Raw genomic sequence first — 14,982 nt, 5'->3', positions numbered from 1 at the left:
TCCTCACTGAATCTTTCACCCTTCCCTTCACAAATATTATGGAGGGTACAGCACGCGGATATAACAGCGGAGATGCTGCTTTCCCCCAAATCTAGCTTCCCGTAGAGACATCTCCAGCGCGCCTTTAAACGGCCAAAAGCACACTCCACAGTCATTCTGCACCGGCTCAGCCTGTAGTTGAACCGGTCCTTGCTCCTGTCAAGCTTCCCTGTATACGGTTTCATAAGCCATGGCATTAAGGGGTAAGCGGTGTCTCCAAGGATCACAATGGGCATTTCGACGTCCCCTACTATGATCTTGCAGTCTGGGAAAAAAGTCCTGGCCATTAGCTTCCTGAACAGGGCACTGTTCCGAAAGATGCGTGGATCATGCACCTTTCCAGGCCATCCTGAGTAAACGTCAGTGAAATGCCCACGGTGATTCACAAGCACTTGGAGAACCACAGAGAAATACCCCTTGCGATTAATGTACTCTGATGCCAGGTGGGGTGGTGCCAGAATAGGAATATGCGTCCGATCTATTGCCCCTCCACAGTTAGGGAAACTCATTTGTGCAAAGCCATCCACAATGTCCTGCACGTTCCCCAAAGTCACGGTTCTTCTTAGCAGGGTGCGATTAATGGCCATGTAAACTTGCATCAACACTATTCCAACGGTCGACTTTCCCACTCCAAACTGGTTCGCCACCGATCGGTAGCTGTCTGGAGTTGCCAGCTTCCAGATTGCAATAGCCACCCGCTTCTCCACTGGCAGGGCAGCTCTCAATCTCGTGTCCCTGCGCCGCAGGGTAGGGGCGAGCTCAGCACACAGTCCCATGAAAGTGGCTTTTCTCATCTGAAAGTTCTGCAGCCACTGCTCGTCATCCCAGGCTTGCAGGACGATGTGATCCCACCACTCAGTGCTTGTTTCCCGAGCCCAAAGGCGGCGTTCCATGGTGCAGAGCACGTCCGTTACTGCCACAAGCAATTTAGTATCTTGCGCGTCAGGCGAATCAATATCATCGTCTGACTCCTCACTGTCACTTTGGAGCTGAAGGAATAGCTCCACTGCCATGCGTGATGTGCTGGCAACATTCATCAGCAAGGTCCTCAGCAGCTCAGGCTCCATTTGTAACAGAAATCGCGCTGCAGACTCACAATGGCGCCAAACTGCTTGGAATGTGTAGCAAAGCACCACGGAGCATTGGAACAGGAAGCGGAAAGACCCGCACCCTTCCGTCCCCTTCCCACAAGCCACAGCGCCAAAATGGGACGAGGTGCTCTGTGGGATAGCTGCCCACAATGCACCACTCCCAACAGCACTGCAAATGCTGCAGATGTGGCCACAATGCAGCGCTGGTAGCTGTCAGTGTGGCCACACTGCAGCGCTGGCCCTACACAGCTGTACGAACACAGCTGTAACTCCCAGCGCTGCACAAATGTAAGTGTAGCCATACCCTCACACTGCCCGGGTCTTGGCCACCAGTCCAGGGGGCTCTGCATTTTAAATGAAGCTTTTTAAACATTTTAAAAATCTTATTTACTTTACACACAATTATAGTTTAGTTATATATTATAGACTTATAGAAAGAGACCTTCTAAAAACGTTAAAATGTATTACAGGCACGCGAAACTTTAAATTAGAGTGAATAAATGAAGATTAGGCGCACCACTTCTGGAAGGTTGCTGACCCCTGATCTAATTCATTTTGTTTACTGGGAGCATCTGCAGGCATGGAGCCCCTCACCCCCTGTGGCCACGGTTCGCAGCTCCCATTGAGGAGAGCTGAGGGGCTCCATGCCTGCAGATGCTCCAAGTAACCAAAATGTCTGACCCACCAGCGGCTTACCCTGATGCCCAGGAGCCAAAGTTTGCCAACCCCTGAAATATAGGGTCAGCTTATGAAAGGGTCATATAGTTTTTGCTATTTTTCCCTAACCATCTTGGGGGGTCGTCTTATAAATATACAGGCTAATATACAGTACTTTAAATGGACAAACAGAAGAGGGTGGGAAGACACAAATAGGTAAAAAAAAATTCGCCCCAGGTAACAAAGTCAGCCAGTGGAACAGATCGGAATAGAACCCCATCTCCTGACTTCCAATCCCATGCCCTATCCACTGGACCATGGTGCCTCTCACACATGAGGCCCTCAGTCAGGGGAAGAGGATAGGCACAGTGAGCCCTTCTTTTCCCACTCTCCCAATGTCCCTGTGCAGGGGCAGCAAAATCCTAGTGCTTATGCACAGACTATGAGGTGTGGCAAAGTGTTAGTATTCCTAACTGACTAGACATCCCAAAGTGGGTATAGTAGAGAATTGGCCAAGATCTCACCCCTACCAACTGGTGGCTATTGATAGCCCCCAAGAAGAGCACGCACTAGATCTTTTTAAAGGGTAGTTGTAGTTGCCGTCTCGGAGCATTCTCCCTCAGAGCCCCAGAGCTGCCTTTGTCCTCAGCGAACAGAATGCCACCAAAAACTTCAGCAAGAACACTGACAGAGATACACAGAGTTGCTGTAGCTTTAAAAAGCCACAACATAACCCTGTTTTTCCACCCATGTTTCATCTCTTTCTATAAAAACCACCCACTATTACAGGAGTTCAGGGTGAGATTGTGGAGATTTAGTTTTCAGTGTCAAATGTGCAATTTTTTAGGAAATTAAACCCAACTTACTTCATGTAATATTGTTCATCTCTCAACTGTTTTTTTACAACAAAAGGGCATCCTTCATTTCTATATGCAAATTTACCTCCACTCCACCCAAACCAGATGTTATCCAACTCTGATTATTTAAAAATTATTGTAATTAGTAACACACAATGATCAGCCGTTCTCCCCCCCCCCCCCCCACTCGATTTATGTATAATGTTCTTTAAGCGAGAAGTTAATCCTAAATTATTTTAAATTCCAGGCATGCTTTATTTTCTTGGTCTGCCTTCACTTTAGGTCTTGGTCTCACACAAGCCCTAAACTAGACCACAGTTTCTCAACACCCGTTTACCGTTGCTTGGCCTCTTCCAGCTAGCCAGACCATGTTAGATTTGAGTTCAGAGGAAGTTAGATTTGAACTCTATTTAAACATTCTGAATCCAATAAAAAATGGCTTCCTTTAAACGTGGACTGGGCCACTGCATCCCAGATTTTGGTATCAGGAGATTGCGATACCTGGAGTGTTATAAGTAGAGATAAACTGCAAATTTGTACAGACTGAGGAAACCTGCAACATACCTGTGCCAGTCTACAGAAACCTCCCAGAACACTGCAAAAAAAAAAAAAAAAAAAAAAAAAGCCCAACTCTTTGGATTTGGAAGAATGCCACAATATTCTTAGGAAAGTTTCAGCTTTTTTTTTTTCTTTCTTTTTTTTTTTTAAACCTGGTGCCCCAGTATTACAACTGTACACAGAATTTTACAGGAGAAGGTAGTTTAATTCTCCCTCTGACCCTCTGTGCTTTCTAAATGAGTGCATATATGAATTAATTCTCATTGTGGTGGCAATTAATATGGGCACTGGGCTGGACCTAAGGTGAATCTTCAAGCCTCAGATTCCTCCATCTCCCTTCACCATGCAACACATTTTGCAAAGATGTGGTTTATATTCAGTTCCAGACTGGCAGGTTCATCAAATCTGAGATTTAGTGGACATTAAAAGAGAAAAATCTCTACAAGAAGGCAGAGTGTAGTTTCTACTTGTGATTTTATTTGGAGCTGACTGTAATCTTTTATGAATACTTTGTGTTTATATTTTCTCTGATTCTTGGGGCAGGGGAAGGTCTGTATACTGATGGGGTTATTGCAATATATGCATATATTGAGTTAATTTAATAGCAGGATTGAGAAGAAATGCACCTTGGAGTGGTGTAGAAACAGATATACACTTCCCAGAGTACGCTTCAAAGACAATGCAAGAGCCATTAATTTGGATGCTCTGGCTTTAGGCCCACCCCCACCGGCTCCGACCCCCTGCAGTGCTCATTAAAGATGGGGAACGTGAGCTGGGAGAATGAGAACTTCGGCTGGATTTAAAGAAAGGCCATTAAAAGATAGGGGCAGCGGGAGTTAAGGACAACAGACTAGACTCCCAGAGGTTATGGGTCTGGGTTAGACAGATGTGTCTAGGACTCTAAGACAGACAGGAATGCATGTAGACCATTTGTTGTTTTAAAATCCACTAATCAACAGTAAAAACTAAGCATAATTTAAAACAACATTTTAGTTGTTTTCGTCACTGTATTCACAAATGGTCACAAGCTTTTGAAGGGAAGAGCCACGGATATCCAAATCCAGTCAGACCTGTTGCACAGGCATGCTTGATACACAGGTAACTATAGTCTAGGGCCTGGTCTAAGAGTGGAAGAATTCACTCTACCCGAGGGGAAGGCATGAAGCCTGAGACCTGAGAGAGTGCACTCAGAGATACCATAGAAGAGGTCAGAGATACACAATCAGGGTGACCAGACAGCAAGTGTGGAGGGCAATAGGTGCCCATATAAGACAAAGCCCTAAATATCAGGACCGTCCCTATAAAATCCGGACATCTGTTCACTCTATACACCAGGGGTCAGCAACCTTTCAGAAGTGTTGTGCCAAGTCTTCATTTATTCACTCTGATTTAAGGTTTCGCATGCCACTCATACACTTTAACATTTTTAGAAGGGCTCTTTCTATAAGTCTATAATATATAACTAAAATATTGTTGTAAGGTTTTTAAAATGTTGAAGAAGCTTCATTTAAAATTAAATTAAAATGCAGAGCCCCCTGGACCAGTGGCCAGGATCCAGGCAGTGTGAGTGCCACTGAAAATCAGCTCGTGTGCCACCTTCGGCACCCGTGCCATAGGTTGCCTGCCCCTGCTATACACGATGTAACAGTGAATAGTGGCATCAATGTTGTAGGATGGTGACAGTGGAGAACTTCCAATAAGTGAGCACAGCAGTAAAAACAAGAATTGTAGAAGGAAAAATCTAGAGAAAAAATGTGTTGTGCTCTTTTCAGGAAGAAACTAGGAAAAGATAGGTAAGAAAAATGAGCTACGAGCAGCTCAAGAAAGATTAGCTAGCAGAGTTATAAGAGAAAGGAATCTTCTCTAAAGAACTGAAAAAGTCAGAGCTGGTGGCTTTGCTGTTTGAAGCTGACCAGAGGCAGAATGGGTACCAGACCAGTACACGGTAGATGGTCCCAGTTCCCTTGTGGGGCAGGTGGGTTCTCCAGAGGACAAAATAGATGGGTAGGGCCAGGGTGCTGGAACCATTTGTACAGTGGGGGTGCTGAGAGCCAATGAACCGCAGTATAAACCCTGTATACAATGGAAACCATTTCAAACTAGGTGGTACAACAGCACCCCCAATACCCCTAATTCCAGCACCTATGGGTAGGGCCGGGAGCTTTGACGACAACTTTCAGAGGAAAATGAAGAAGAGGGTGTCAGGAGTGTAGGCAGTGAACAAAGGAGCAATTGGGCCACATCCAGACTGGGTTCACCGATCCAGCAGCAGAGGAGGAAAAACTAGTTTGAGAGAGAAAAGCTGCACTTGGAGGCCACACAGCTTGCTGTTTGGAAGCCAGAGAGACCAGAGATGAGGTCAGAGGTGCAGCTGGCCCTGCAACCGTATCATTAACAGGTTCAAGATTTTTACTGGTCCATTAATGGGCTCAACTTAGATCATTTCAGAATCCACGGAGATTGGTACAGTGCATCACTATAAAGCAGCTGGGTTGGAAAGTGCCTTAGTTTCAAGCTTAGACAAAGTAGGTGATGTAATGCTGTTTATTTCGCTAACAATTACAGTACAGAAAATTTCAGGCCAGTATATGTACCTTCAAATAATCAACTGAAGAGAGACACGTTAGCAAGCCCCAAAGTGTTCTCTATTGTGCAGTCCCTCAGCTACAGTAACTTGTGTATTCTTTTGACCACCAAGCCTCTATGGACATCTCCCATTCGTTATTAATTTGGAAGGGTCAAGCTTAAGAAAAGATCTAGGATTCTTCAATTCTCTCAAATAACTCCCAGGCTCCCTCTGTTAAATGAAGCTGAAGAGACAGTACTATGCTTTGTGTCAAAATGTAATCCCTCAAAAGAAGTAAAGAGAGGAGCAAGCTTTTTCCTTCAGAAGCGAAGTTTGCACTGGGCAAAAACTGCTTGAATTGTGTCCAGTTTTTTTTTTTTTTTTTTTTTTTTTTTTTTTTTTTTTGCTAATAAACTTTTTGTAAAGATAGTGGCTCATAATGGAACACCAACTGGCTTATACCAGAGCTAAATTTCATCCACTATGCCATTACTGTTAACTTCTGAGCTATGAACTAACTGCAGACATCTCAGAAAGTAACCCCTCTGTAGTTCCAGAAAGTACTCATTTAAAGTCCTTCAGACATGCTCTCATGCTGTTTACATTAGACTGTTTCTTTATGATGAAATGGGATAGGTTTTGCCAACCTCAAATTAGTAAATTACCTGGAACCCCAACAAGCTTTAATTAAAATAGCACAAAGAGTTGGAATGGTATTCATATATAACAAATATAAAAGCCAACCCAATCCAATTTTGGTAGTCCAATATAATAGCTGTGTAATCCACAGCACATGGATCATCTCTCCTGATTAAACAAAAACCAAACAAACTCTCTTTACAAAAAAAAAAATGCTTCTGACACTTGATGAAGTATATACATTACCCTATGTGGTTTTTCAGAGTCCCCCTTCCTGAATCTAAGTAACTTTCAGTCTGCTTGGGGTTTTATAGGACTTTATTTTCCTTTTGATTAAGTAATAATCAATAAAAATATAAAAAGTAAAATCTCTTTTTCGGTGATGTGTGCAAAATTTATTGCACCCATTTGTTCAAAATCTCTCATATGCAAGGGCAAACACCTTTATTGTTATAGTTTTCTTTTCAGCAATAGAAAAGCTTTTTTCCTTAGTCAGTCTTTCACTGGCAAATTCATATTCAGCATAAACAATGAACACATTGCATGGCCTTTGAATCCAGTGGTTGCTAGGAAGCCTGAAGAAACTCTGAATTACAGCAGATTAGATAGCCAGCACTAAGAGATTATTCACCATAAAAATGTGAGATTTTTCTAGATTTATATAATTTTAAATTCATTCTTCATTGATCTGCCAATCTCTTTGTGGGCTTCCCGACATAAATTTCATCCATATTTGCAATAACTGCCACAGTTTATGGGCAGTTTGCCCTGAAGGTACTGAAAATGCTAATACTAAACATCAATGTTTCTTACTATAAATCAAATTTCAAAACTGGTTCTTCTTCATTATCAATGAAAATATTTTTTTTTAAATGGTGCACCATCACTTCTCTAGTAAGGAGTCTGCATTTTTCCAAAACTTTACTTGTAGCACACAATTCTTCATAGCACCACCTATTTTGTATTGTTTAAAGGAATAATGTGTACATACCGGATTTTCCATAAACCAATTCAGAGTTATATTTAGTGTTTATTTGTTTAAGATTTTTAGTGTCATAGTAAAGAGTCATTTGCTCATTTGCCTATCCCTATCTTATATCCCTGAAATAAAGCAATCAAGCCAGAAAACAAGCTTTCCCTCTCCTTCCCCCACTCTCAAACAATGCAGCATTTAATTGAAAAGGACAACAATACTAATGGTGATTAGGTTAAATGTCTGGACAAACAGAATGCAGAAGTCTGAAAAGCCTATGCATTTCAGGCACTTTCTCCTGTACAACATTTTGGGTGACAAAGAATGTATTTGTAGTCACAGTCACAACTTTTATGCAAGATGACTTCCTATGGATTTCCTGTGAGGAAGAAATTACTTTAATAGATCTGCTTATATATAGTACCCTTTCCTCCCAAACCTACTATTTGGAAGTGCATTGGACAGTGCTCATTTAAAAAAAACAAAACAAAAAACAAAAAGCAAGCCACTCACAAAAAGACCACAATTACATTTCCTGCTAAAATTCTACCTACTTAATTAAAAAAAAAAATTCTGGTTTTCATGTCCATTTTGCCTATAATAACTTTAGGAGATCACTCATACTAGATGTGACACCTGCTTTTCTTCCTCCATTATTGTGTTATAACATTAGAAATCAGTCTCCTGTATAGTCATAGCTGTATCATGACTTTCTGGGATTATTTTATAACACATTTATAATGGATGTTACCCTTCCACCCGCATCTCTCACACACAGACACCTACTCTAAAATACACATTTGATCTTAAGGACGACTCAAATTTGATCATACAGACCCTGTCAGGATAATGCTTTTGTGCATTCAGACTGTTTCCAGGAAGAATGTATCTGAGTTGCACTCGTGTGTTAAAATAAATAAAAATAACCCCCCCACCAACTGTCAGAAAACACTGCTGAAAGATTCTTTAGCTTCAGAACTGGTTTCCATACTAAAAGAAAAGCTTAAAAGTATTGTTTGAGATAAAATTGACAAGGTGCATCTCAAACTAAGAATATCAGAAAAGTCATAAAGAATAACTGTTTAGATTTTAGAAGTACATGCTGGAGTGAGATCTGGCTTGCATCACCACTCAAAATATATACAGTACCTACCACTGTAGCTTTCTTCAGCTGCTTAACCATAAGTTATACTTGCTTTTTCCTTAAATATGAACCGTTCCACGACAGAGAAAAATCAAGACGACTATTGCCAAAACAGCACAATATCCTTATGAAGGCAAATTTGCAACTTAATGCACATTATTTCCTTTAGGTTTTGGGGTTAATTACAGAAAAATCATGAGACAATTTTTAAAACACGAAAAACCACTCCTGGCTAAAAGAGACATGTTTATTAGGAAGAACAATAATAAAGTAAGAATGTAACTGAAAACCACAAGCTTTGATTCAACCTTTCCAGCATAGATGGGATTGGAACTGTTTTCAACTATGCATGGTAAAATACCTTCATCTTCTTTCTCCCTCCTCTTTTTTCCTTTTAAAGGAATCTGCCTACTCAACCTAAATTAAGCCTTAGAGGAAAAATGTGCCTTCATGATAAATTGGTATTTGACATCATAGTAATGAAATGTTCTGTCTCATCAACACAATAATCAAACAGTTGAACAACAAAGACGACTTCCAGGATTCTTCTTCCCCCCCACCCAGCATTCTCTCAAGCATTCTTCCTGTGTTTATCGAATTTCTGAATTACACGGCTGATCAGATACATTTCAAAATGAACAGGCTTTCATTTAGAAATATGGAGGCTTTTTTATTTACATAAGACACTAATTTGAAGAGTAAACCCTTCCTTATTTTTGCCTCTGTTTTTACATTTTTGTGCTTCTTTTCTGCCAAGCACAAACGTTTTGATTCAGGGTCCATTATTTCCATACAACTTCTGTTTAAAACAACGAATTGATGAATAAACACGTACACATGTGCATGCACACACACATTCTTTATAACAAATACGGCATTTATATTCATTTTCACTATGGATACACGTCTCTGTATGGAAATATGCTTCTGAAACCTGACGAGCTTGGAACAGGGCAAGAGCATTCACAATTACAGGTGACACTTCTTTAGAAAATGCAATATAGATATGCCCCCATTGAGATAATTGTACCTGACCAGTTGGAAAGGGAATGTTTGGTTAGGTAGTAAATATTCAGCACATACTTATTCGTAAGCACAAGAGCAAAGGGGCTGCTCTGATCATGACACCCAAGTCATTTTTATCTATTCTGAGCTGAAAATATAGATACGAAAATTACTTCCTTTCATTTATTTTATTTTTTACTAATAGATTTTAAACACCATATTGAGAGGGCCCTGCTGTGAATCTTGCTGAGGTACAAAATGGTGGATATCTGTGCCTTTTTTTTTTTTTTTTTTTTTGCATTATTCACAACTTATGCTATCAGTCATATTATATCCTTTTACCTATCAACACAGTATTTTATAAACCAGCCAAATAAACACCCACCATTGAGCCTTGCAATAAGCACAAAAATGCTGTTACAAACCTGATGTCATGTAGCCCCGTGACGCCTGGGCAATAAAAGCTGGTGGGAAGTGTTTGTGCAGTCGGTAGTCCTTTTCACTGCGGGACCTCATGCGGTCTGAGGCCCGGTCGGAGAAATCTGAACTAGGCCAGGCTCGCCGTAAGGTTGTACTCCGTGTCTTCTTCATTTTGAAGCTACCTGCAGTCTAATCCTCCAGCAGCAGTGGCATGAGTCAGGCCTCACGGTGTGCTTGCGACGCTTCGTTTCATTAGTCTACTACAGGCACAGCTTGGGTAGAATCTGCAAACATTTTGTCACTACCTCTTCTGTGAAGCAAACTGCAGGTCTGTTCCTTTTTTTCCCCCCCCTCGAATGATCCAATTTTTACACACGTCCCACAATGCATTACACTTCATTTGCAATCAGTCCAGCTTATAGCTTCCAGATTCATGTGGAGGAAAGGCACATTATGTGGCTTCTCGGGCAAGGAGGGTGAGGGGGTAGGGGATTGCAGCATGAAAAGCTCTGGGATCCCAAACAATAGCTCGATTCAGCATAGGAGTGCTTAGTCAAGTGTGAGCCAGAACACAAAAAGACCCAAACAAATTAGGAAAGCCCCACTGCCTTTGGTTTTGACCAGAAACAGAGAGCGCCCAGGAACTGTAAGAAGCACGGTCAGATCTCCAACTGCACAGGATTAGAATGACGCTTTGATAACAGTGAAAGTCATTTTTCTTCACCTATCAGAATCCAAGACAAGACTCCATGGAAGCATCCTAAACCACTGCAGCAGTAATCATTCGATCAATCTTCCTGTTAGCAGCACCCACCGCTTTTCCATACACACTGGATGTACATGTGTCTCATTCACACATCTAGCACATATGACCTACAAGAAGCAGCAACTGTATTCTTGTAGAATCCGGGAAACACAGATGGTCATAATGGCTGAGGCGTCTGTCTTATGCCCTCCTTCAGCAGTTTGCCAGTTGTTTCTTTTGTGTGTGTGGTTATTTGTTTTAAGGGACAGATGTATATTCCTCTCTAATGCACTAGCTCCTGCCGGCTTGGGAGGATAGGCTGCAAATTAATCCAAACATTTGCTTTCAGTGAGTCCACCGTGTATAGTCTGCTCAAGTTGCCACAGCTCCTCCGCTGAACAGTTCTCCGCCTTGAAAACAGTGAATAGCTATTGAAGGGCAGGAAACAAGGCAGCCACCCAGTCTCATGCTAATCAAGAAGCTGTCTTAAGTTAGATCCACTGATCCTGTCAGGCTTCACATTTTAATGTGAAACACCCTTGGGCTCACTCAAACCTTGGCTTGTGCCCCAGCCTATAATCAGCTTGCATATATTTTCATACAAAGCTGTGTGTTATTAGGATAGTCCATCCCCCCTGAGAAGGAAGGAAAGAAAATCTGTTGTTTGGAAAGAATATTTGCTGCAGAACTTCTTCCTCTGCACAAACCCAATGGATTGCAAGTCAAAATGAGGACAGCAGGAATCGGTTCATCTGACAGCTGCAAACACATTCCATCGTAGAGGAATCAAGCTGTCTTGAAACTATAATGGAAACAGCTACTTCACTCTCTCTTCTCTAGTCGTTAACCACTACCAACTGGCTAAACAGCAGGAAGGCCTGCAACCTCTTTCAAAATCAAGGCTCAATACAGCTGTTTCTAGTCCCACAGCCAATCATTATAGGACAACAATGCATGCAGTGGGGGTGGGGAGCAGAAAGACAAAAACAGATACATTTCAGCTTGGGCTACAAGTCTGGAAACACCCAAGTTGCTGCTACGTGAGAGTTAAAACCCAGTTTAGTGAGAGTTGTGGTCTTTTGAACTGCACACTTTTTAGCTATGATTCTCAGTATTAGGAGTTTAACTAAACTTCACTCTGATTACAAAAGATTTTAAGGGTATTATAAAATTTAATACTACTTAGCCCTTCCATAGTGCTTCACTTCTTCAGAGTCCTCATATACAATTATGACCCTCCCTAGACTGCAAGGCCAGCAGGGACTACTGTGATCATCTAGTTTGACCTTCCCCAAAATAATTCCCAGGGCATGTCTTAAGAAAAAATATCCAATCTTGATTTAAAGCCTGGCAGTGATGGAGAATCTACCACAACCCTTAGTAAACTGTTCTAGTAGTTAATTACCTTTTTTTTTTTAAACAATAAAAAGTCTCATTTCTAGTCTGAATTTGTCCAGCCATTGGATCATGTTATAACTCTCTCTGCTAGATTGAAGAGCCCATTTTCAAATATATGTTTATCTACTGTTGGATTGCTCCACATCTATTTTTAAATGAACTTTTATAAATCACCAATTCAAATAAACTGAATTCATTTGTTTATTTTTTTGCATGGAACCAAAAGGGTTAACCCTCACCACCAGTCATAAACACACACACCCCCAGACAACGCCGCCACACCTACGGACTAATCAATCTTTCGGGGGTTTTTTCTTTGCTGTGCTTGTAGGTCATGAGGAAGCTGCTTCGCAGTACTGATGAAGAACTACTCTCTGACACAGATGGATTCCAAATGATCCACCTCTCCCCTCCACACCCCCAGTGCTGTTTCCTGTAATTTAACAAAATGATATACATTAACAATTAAAACCATATATCAAAGAAGCAGGAAATGCTCCAATAGTTTCCTATTCTATAGATAACATAATATTCACCCTAACACAGAAATTCCAGGTTTCAGAGTGGTAGCCATATTAGTCTGTATCAGCAAAAAGAACGGGGAGTACTTGTGACACCTTAGAGACTAACACATTTATTTGGGCATAAGCTTTCGTGTGCTAAAAACAACCCACAAAAGCTTATGCCCAAATAAATGTGCTAGTCACTAAGGCGCCACAAGTACTCCTCGTTCTTTTTTACAGAGATTCCAGTTACTGTATCTGAATTCCAGATGCCATCTTGAAGAAATATTTAGGCTCAGATTTTCACTGAAATATGAATTTATAGACTTCTAAAAATATATTAAACACAGAATTACTCCTTAGTGAGGCTTTTATAGTGGACATATATTTGTAATGGGATAATGTGAAGAATCTGCACTGTCATCTGAAGTTCACTATAATGCAGCGTTTTAAAAAGTTACTTAAATTAAAACTCAAATTAAAATTTATTATTGCAGCTTTAATTTACTTCTTTAATATGTTACTCTTTCCTCCTAAAGGTATTTCACATTTTCAAAGGATAGCTAATTAGAGTTCTGTAACTTTGACTGCAACTCCAACTGTTTTAATAGTATTAAAACTCTGAGGGCTGGAATAATAAACTGAGCATCGGGAGTCAGTAAATATGCAGTTAAAATCTCACATCTAACTTGTGTTGCTTTGGGCAAGTCACTCACTGCCTCAGTTTCCCTACCGAGGCAATGCAAATAAGAATTATTTGTAGTTTATATGCTCCTCTCCTCTTGACACCAGTAAGAGTTACATGACTAAAACTCCACATATAGCTTTCAAAATGAAACACTGGGGGATTCTTTCCCATTCACCCTTATTTCCCAACAAATACGTGTAAAAATTTAAAGGACGACATTCAGGTCATTTTTCTATACTGCTACAAAGATGCATGTTTCCTTTGACACTTCTCCTTCATGAATTGAAGGCAAGTGAAAATGAAGATCAGCAAAGATATGACCGAGAGCTCCATTTAAAAAAAAACAATTAGATAAGATTTTTTTTAAGCACACAATTTACTAAACAGTCTGGGTTTCATCCCCTATAACTGTATGATGCTTTTGCTGGCCAGTGTTTTCAACCTAAAAGCAGAAGCCATAATAATTAGAACTCTCCTCAGAACTCTTAAGCTTTGTGTAGCCTAGAAAGTGGCGGGGCAAATGGGATAGCTCAGTGGTTTGAGCATTGGCCTGCTAAACCCAGGGTCGTGAGCTCAATCCTTGAGGGGGCCCACTTAGAGATCTGGGGCAAAATCAGAACTTGGTCCTGCTAGTGAGGGCAGAGGGCAGGACTCAATGACCTTTCAGGGTCCCTTCCAGCTCTATTTAAATAAACAAAAAAAAATAAAAAGGGACTGAGTTAAGGTCGGGATTAGTTAAGACAAACTAGCTAAGTGTGATCTAAAAACAGCCACTTTTCCTAGTGCAGATATAGATCAAGTCATAGCCAAAATCCTAGGCTGTAACTCTACCAGCTAAAAATTGAGCTAAAGATGTTCCCTGAATCTACATTAGGAAAAATATGTTTGAGTTTAGGTCAGAGTTAGCCAGTTCACATTACCTATCCCTAGCCTAGACAAAGCCTTAAATGCCAGTCTGATTTATTATATAAGACTTCATAATGTGCTTCTGCACATGAGAATGGAGCTGCTATTCTACTGCTCCTAAAAATAAAAGGATGGCTGGACAGATGAAAAATAAGATTAAAATAAAAAGACATTAGGAAAAAGAGACAGTCTGAGGCAAGGGTCTAAATGGAGTAAGTGACAAGGGGGTGGGGGGAAACAAGGTAAAGAAATAAGCTTAAGGGCTTGTCTTCACTACCAAGGTAAGTCGACCTAAGTTACAGTATTCCACGTAGCTGGAGTCAGCGTAGCTTAGGTCAACTTACCATGGTAACTTCACTGTGCTGTGTCGAGGGAGACGATCTCCGGTCAACTTCCCTTCACCTTTCCAAGAACAGTGAGTAACGTGGTTCACCAGAGAGGGCTCTGCTGTCGATTTAAGCAGGTCTTCACTTCACTGCATTGATCTCCCCCTAGTGAAGACAAACCCAAAGTGAAGAGGAGAAATAATAGACTAACAAGTAGGGCCATACAAGCAGGGATCCTGACATTGGCTTCCCGCATAATGATTCCCTACTGAAAATTACTGAGTTGAATTTTAGAGTCTACCCCAACCGATCAATTTTTACAAGAATAGGGATATAAGGAACAGCTATATTAAACACAAAGGCCTGCGTGCTCATGCCACTGATAAGCAGAGTATTTAACTCTAATTCTTTACTAATAGCCTGAGAAATACATGGACAGCAATTAATTTCATTTTACTTTTGTTTAC

General features: G+C 40.9%; 1 protein-coding gene across 2 annotated transcripts in view; it reads right to left on the bottom strand.

Annotated features, from left to right (window-relative positions):
• The window catches only part of STOX2 (storkhead box 2), a 106,905-nt gene extending 95,808 nt beyond the window's left edge, over nucleotides 1-11,097 (bottom strand). The window contains exon 1 of one of the 2 annotated variants that reach the window (XM_050945317.1): nucleotides 9,955-11,097. In XM_050945317.1, coding sequence (XP_050801274.1) covers nucleotides 9,955-10,120 — 166 coding nt within the window. In that variant the 5' untranslated portion in view covers nucleotides 10,121-11,097. The remainder of the gene's footprint in view (nucleotides 1-9,954) is intronic. The other variant, XM_050945319.1, reaches the window with a different exon arrangement.
• Between the last annotated feature and the right edge of the window lie 3,885 nt (nucleotides 11,098-14,982).

Source organism: Gopherus flavomarginatus, chromosome 3 (genome assembly GCF_025201925.1).
Source record: "Gopherus flavomarginatus isolate rGopFla2 chromosome 3, rGopFla2.mat.asm, whole genome shotgun sequence".
Taxonomy (NCBI): domain Eukaryota; kingdom Metazoa; phylum Chordata; order Testudines; family Testudinidae; genus Gopherus; species Gopherus flavomarginatus.
The sequence above is the reverse complement of the archived record's forward strand: the minus strand, read 5'-3'. Positions and strand labels throughout refer to the sequence as shown.